The sequence below is a fragment of the Helobdella robusta genome, assembly GCF_000326865.2.
Source record: "Helobdella robusta unplaced genomic scaffold HELROscaffold_15, whole genome shotgun sequence".
NCBI lineage: Eukaryota > Metazoa > Annelida > Clitellata > Rhynchobdellida > Glossiphoniidae > Helobdella > Helobdella robusta.
This window is the reverse complement of record NW_008703839.1, coordinates 182,392-189,347: the sequence shown is the minus strand read 5'-3', so window position 1 is coordinate 189,347 and position 6,956 is coordinate 182,392. Positions and strand designations below refer to the sequence as shown.

At 35.1% G+C, this 6,956-nt stretch overlaps 1 protein-coding gene across 1 annotated transcript in view; it reads right to left on the bottom strand.

Moving 5' to 3' along the window:
• HELRODRAFT_186803 (hypothetical protein) overlaps positions 1-6,121 on the bottom strand; it is a gene marked incomplete at its 5' end in the record, with an annotated part of 29,177 nt that extends 23,056 nt beyond the window's left edge. The window contains 4 exons of the mRNA XM_009015003.1: positions 1,110-1,114; positions 2,416-2,556; positions 4,786-4,900; positions 6,111-6,121. Of these exons, the coding sequence (XP_009013251.1) occupies positions 1,110-1,114; positions 2,416-2,556; positions 4,786-4,900; positions 6,111-6,121 (272 nt within the window). The remainder of the gene's footprint in view (positions 1-1,109; positions 1,115-2,415; positions 2,557-4,785; positions 4,901-6,110) is intronic.
• Between the last annotated feature and the right edge of the window lie 835 nt (positions 6,122-6,956).

Here is a 6,956-nt window from a genome sequence, read left to right as displayed (position 1 = left end):
TTCAGATAATATTTGTCCTGATTTTATTTTTATTTAATAACATCAATTTAATTTTCTCAGTGTTAACATGTAAACCATATTTCTTCCACGGACTTTTGATTTTGTAAAGATGTCTTTATTGTTGCAACAAGCCTATACCATTCGCACATCTTATATTAGTAGTGCGGGAAGAAAAAGATGGACAGTATGAACTAGAATCAAAAAATGAAAAAGGTCTGAAATTGGTAAAATTCTGCAAAAGACAAAATCTGGCAATCACAAATATCCGGCTTATAATAGAAGATATACCGGAAAGAACTAAAAGATATTGTAAGATGTTATGGTGAGCCAGAAATTTTTTCTTTTAAAAAAAACCAGAATCTGACATGTTACAACAAGCAAGACATTATAAAATATAGTTTCTTCAATCTAACTGAATAAAGATCTCTGCAAAAATTTTCTAAGCAAGTGACTTTTTTGCACTTTTTCTTTTTCAAATATTAAGCCAATCTACAAGACTTCCACTTGAACACCATACTTCAATTGAGATGTCACCAACGACTTAAACATTATAAAAGCTTGAATAAAACCCTTGAAATTTCTGGCAACTATGCCCAACATAGTTTGCTTTGTGAACAATTTTTAAAATGTGGCTTTTGAATCTACGATTATCTCGAGATATCAAACTTCAACAACTGGCAATTGTAGAGGCACTCCGTAACAATCCAAAAGTTAATAGCGAACATGGGTTTGGGTTATCTAACCTTAACGTCTTACACTGATTTGCCATTTACATTGGGCCTAACCAATCGACCATTTTCTCGATGTCTTGAACAAAGAAGATTCTATACTCTTGGTTATTATCTGAAAATTTTTGAATCGTCGACAAAAAGCAAAATATAGTCTCATACTTAATAATAAATCATTTATATAAATTAGAAACAGCATAAAATATCCATTGAAGGCGTGAATATTAACAATGTAAAATATGTTGATGATACAGCTCTTATAGCAGATTCAATGGAGAAACTGCAAACCATTGTTTCCAAGCTGGTTTTTGAAAGTGAAAGGAAAGGCTCGCAAATCAACATCAACAAAACAAAGTGCATGGTTATTAGTGAAAGCAAAACCCGATCTGTTCCATAATCATTAATGGTAAACAGGTGAAACAAGTCAACAGCTTCATTTATCTCGGAAGTCTGATTACCTCAGGTTGTAAATGTGATGTGGATATCAAAACAAGAATAGCTATGGCGAAAGATGCATTTTCTAAAATGAAAAACATCCTCACAAACAGTAAAACCAAAATATCAACAAAATTATAACTGTTTGGGTGTTACACTTTTCCTATGTTAACTTACGGCTCTGAGTCCTGGACAATTTCTAAAAAAAATGGAAAAAAAAGATTAACTCTACTGAGATGTGGTTTTTGAAAAGAATTGTGAAAATTAGTAAGAATGTTTGCAAAAAATAAACTCAACTAAAATTGTTAGATGTTAGCAAATTTTTTCTGAGTTAATAATGAAATTGTTAATACGTAATCAAGTTAAAGAAACAAATTCATACACATAGATTCATAAAGCTCATTTAGCACGGCCACTTAAACACAAACATTCAATGTGCTACAATATTTTCAAATTAAAAACTAGATAACATTTGACTGGGGAAGGAAAAACTAAAATATGTTACGTAAAAAATAAGTACAAAATATCACATAAATCATAAAGTTGTCAGCATCTTAGCATCATAGATTGTTAGTTGTTAGTAAATTTCTTCACAGTTAATAATAAAATTGTTATAAGGTCAGCATGTTAATGAGACGCATTTACACAAGTATATTCACATACGTACACATATATCCACATTCACATACATTCTCAAACATTTATTCGTATTCACATGAGTTTAAGCCAATCTACACTTAACTGAGTAAAATTTAGATTACTAGTTAACTTAAACAGTGTTTCAGCATGTGATCGGCTCTTTGATAACGTCACTGCTCTGATGGCTACGTAACCCGCTATTTGGAACTTTGCCAAATGATCCATGTAACCATGTGATCAATGACACCATGGTGCTTGCAAATTTGAAAAACTAAACACAAGCAAATCAGCAGGACCTGATGAAATCCCTCCGCCAATTCTATGGGAATCAAGGAATTCTATCTATTCTCACATAGGCAGACTATTTCGTAGTTCAGTTGATGAGGGCATAAAGTAAGATGATTAGAATGTTAGTCATCTTTTGAGCAGAGAAAAATGGAAACGATAGAATGCAAAAACTGCTCAAGAGTAGATAGCTCAAAGAATGAATGAATGAATGACTGAATGAGTGAGTGAATGAATGAATGAGTGAATGACCGGTGATCATAAGGTATATGTCTCTAATTTCAAATTAAAATAGAATTGTCCGAAATAAAATAATCATACAAAGCACCTGTTTAGAAAGATCCCTATCCAATTCATCATATTTAGAATATTGTATATAAATAGTTTTCCCATTATGCATCGGAGGTTTCTTGCAGTAATGATTTACCATTTCTATTGCTGCGTTAAGTTCTTCCATTTCAAGAAGGGCCTATACGAAATATATTTGAATAATACAAAAAATGTTGTTTTTCAAACAAAACTTTAATGAGCTATCAAATCACTTCTTTAAGCTGTGTCTTTTAAAAAATATTCTGTTGCATATTCTATGATTTCCTTATTTTAAACACCAAAATAGTTTAATCAAATTACTAAACATATAAAATGAAATTTTTATATATGTACATCCCAATTGATGTTATTGATGATATATAATACAAAAACCTTGTCAAAATGTGACTGGAGATAGAAACTGGAAAAGATGAAAGAATTGGTGTCAGAAGAACTGTGTGAATTGATAGAAATTTCTCACCCAACGTGTAAAACGGTATATGTATAACCATCACCAAAAAGTGGAAGTAACTTTCGAGAAAATAGACCGTACTAATTTTAGCCGCAATTATAGAGTTGCGATTGATGATAATGTTTTTGCTGTGATCGGTGATGGCAGCTGCTTGATCGATGTTGCTTGATTTCATTAGATATTGGATATTTGATGAATAGGTTGATAAATATGGTTCAGATGATCTAACGGCGATGCGTGGAGGTAGGTAACAACGCTCGACAAGAAACTGCATATAAGTGATCGTACCAAAAACTGCATTTCACTAATAGTACCAACTGGGAAATGCTGATGTAAACAAACATTGGTGATATAAGAAAAGTCGTAAAACACGTTTAATAATATCATATTGTGAACATTGCTGATAAGACCGTAAACACATGTCGATTCCAGCCGAAATTTAGCCATTTTAAAAAATTCAAAATTTGGTTAAATTTCGGAATAAGATGGGATTTTAGTTTCAAAATTATCTTTCAAGATTGAATTTACAAATATATTTTTGTATGGAATTTTCGTTTCAAAATTATTACTCAAGATTGGATGTGTAAAAATATTTTTAATATATGTTTGTTTCTACGCATGTAAGTATGCGCTTAAACTTGTTTATGTGATCATGTAAGTATTGTGCGAGATGTGAGAATTAAATTAGTATCACCTAGACCATCTGGTTGGTGCGACTATCTTAATTACTTCAAACTTCACGCACCAATTAACACTGAGTATTAATGATTGAAAAAGTTTTTTCCAAAAAATGTTAACATTATGTGGTGCGTACATGTATATATTACACGTATTTTTCTAAACAAACGTGTTTCTAATGCTTTACTTTAATGTATGAGTTTTTTCATGTGTATGCATAAAATGGCATTTGCGGATGTCCATACATCAGTACTGAATTTTTAAGTTCCAGATCCCATTCCACATTGTGCTTAGTTTTTGTTGAACCGAATCTGAACTGTATTCATGACCGAACAAAACAGAATCGAACCCAAACTTTACTTGGGGTCCGAACAGAACAGAACCGAGCCCGAACTCTACTCATGGTCAAACCCGTCGAACAAAAACAAAACCGAACTCAAACTATACGGAAAGTTTCTAAATTTATTAAATTTCAAACAATTGAACAAATATAGCAAGAAAAAAGAAAATTTCATATCATATCTTGACAATGCGGTAGCCCAAGCTGCAAGCAAGAAATGATCAAAGAAAAAGAAGTGTTGCAGGACGTGCACCAAAACTGCAGAACAATGAAAACGAATAGTCTTTCAAAACCGTTTACACAACAAACAAACAACAACACACGTTTAAACGACATTTTCCCCGAGATCGGGGTTGTCGTTTGGCTACCTATGATGAAACCGAAATACCCCTCGACGCCATTCACATCTGTCACTCGCCCCAGTATCACGCAACCCCGCTTTCACTCTGTCCTTCTCCACCTGCTCTCTCCATCCCAATCGCGGACGACCCCTTCCTATCACTCCTTCAACCTCGAACTCCAACGCTCGCTTAATCCCGACTCTTTCATCCATTCTCAACACATGTCCATACCACCGCAATATTGATCTCCTTATCAAGAAAACAACTTGTTTTTCCCATGTCTTACTTAAACGAAATTTGTTTATACATTTAATGCTCCAGGTAGATGTGTGAATAAGTCTATTAAAACATTGAGCATTTACAAGCGTTGAATGATAAAATTTAATAAAAAACTTTTTTATTTTATTGATTTAGTTTTCAATATGTTTAAGTTTGAAAATTATGGCCTTTGTAATAATTTTTTCAATACTCCAACCTGGGCAATGCCGGTAGAACATCTAATAAGAAGTATATAGAAAAAGAAACGTGCCAAAAGATTAAGTTTTTTTGTATTCTTACCTGACGTGTTTTTTTAGCAAACATTAAATTTGTTATCTTTCCAAAAGGAATAGCATATTGAACAATGTTAGTTGCTTCCATATCTTCTGATAATCCCCTAATGTGCAAAACTTTTCTAGGAGTTGAAGTGTTAACTGTTTGCAAACCATATACCTTGGACTTCTGTATTACAAAAATCAGAATTCATTATAAACATTTTTTTAAATTATTTTAATGATTAGTAATGAAAAATTAAATATAAATTAACATAATTTTTTAATGTTATTAAATTTTTTGTAGGCAACAACAACAGCAACAACAACAACAGCAACAACAAACAACAACACACGTTTAGACATTTTCCCCGAGATCGGGGGTTGCCGTTTGGCTACCTATGATGAAACCGAAATACCCCTCGACGCCATTCACATCTGTCACTCGCCCCAGTATCACGCAACCCCGCTTTCACTCTGTCCTTCTTCACCTGCTCTCTCCATCCCAATCGCGGACGACCCCTTCCTATTACTCCTTCAACCTCGAACTCTAACGCTCGCCTAATCCCGACCCTTTCATCCATTCTCAAAACATATCCATACCACCGCAATCTCGATCTCCTTATCAATGTCACAATGTCCTCATTCAGTCCCATCATCGACATCAGCTCTGTACTACTCCTCCTATCCTTCACTTTAACCCCACACATCATCCTCACCATAGCTCTTTTAGCCCTCTGCAGTACTCTTTTCCAATCAACACCCAAGTTTTACAACCATATACCATCGCAGCTCTCACACATGCTTTATATACCCTCCCTTTCCTCTTCCCTGACCATTTTTTTCTCACAATACCCTACCAAAATCCCTAAATTTCATCCATTTCACACGAACTCTAGCCGTAACAGCGCTCAAACATCTTCCATCCGCGTTCAGCTTAACCCCTAAATAAAAAGCTTTCCACTCTTTCAATACCACCACTCAACCCCGTCCTTGCGTCCGTCCTATTAAACACCATGAACACATTTCTTACATTTGAACGTGCCTTCCACCTTTTTCAGTGCCCCCCTCACACCACTACATCTCTTATGCACCCACTTCTGACATCCTATGCACAACACCAAGTTAGCCTTCACTCTCCAGTCACATACCCCACAGGGGTCTATTTTACTTATCACACGTTCCCCACCTTCGTCTTACTAATATTAATAATATTAGTAATATTAGTCTTAATAATAATATTTTAACCCTTTCTTTTCGATAACACTTTTCCATCTGTCAAATTTCAACTGCAATTATTCCATGCTATCAGCCATCAGGACTAAATCATCTGCATACAAAATCTCAAATAACAACCCCTCCATTATGTTTCCACACACAACATCCATCAAAATTGCAAACAAAAACGGTGATAACACTGATCCTTGATGCACTCCTACCTTAACACTAAAAGCGTCCGACATCCCCCTTCCGACCCTCACCTTTGTCTTCGCCCCTTCATACAGCTGCATCACAGCTTTAACAAGTCTCTATTCACTCCTTACTTCCTCAACGCCCATTCAATGACCTTCCTCGGTACTCGATCAAAAGCCTTTTCTAGATCCACAAAACACATGTCCAATCTTCGTTTCTTTTTTCTATAACTCTCCTGCAACATTCTACGTACTTAGACTTAGTATGGTACTTGGTATGGCTCTATGGTACTTAGACTTGGAACGCTCAATGTTGGATCACTGACTGGCCGCAGCATGGAAATCGCAGAAATGCTCGAGCGTAGAAGGACTGACATCTGCTGCCTTCAGGAAACCCGATGGAAATCAAATGGTGTCTATCATGTCAACTCAGACAAAGAAAAATATAAACTATTCTGGAATGGTCAAAAGACGGCCAAAGATGGTGTTGGAATTTTTGTCAGAGAACTGCTAGCCCAAGAAGTACTGGATATTAAAAAGATTAATTCACGTCTCATGTGGATCAAGCTTCGCCTAGAAAAGCAAACAATGATTATTTTTTCTGCATAGGCACCACAGACAGGCGAATCAGAAGAGATGAAAAATGACTTCTGGGCTGCATTCTCTGACTCCATATCAACATTACCAAAATCTGAAACAATCCTGATTGGAGGCGATCTCAATGGCCACGTTGAAGAGAAAACAGATGGTTTTGACAACGTACATGGCGGTTTTGGCTATGGAAAAC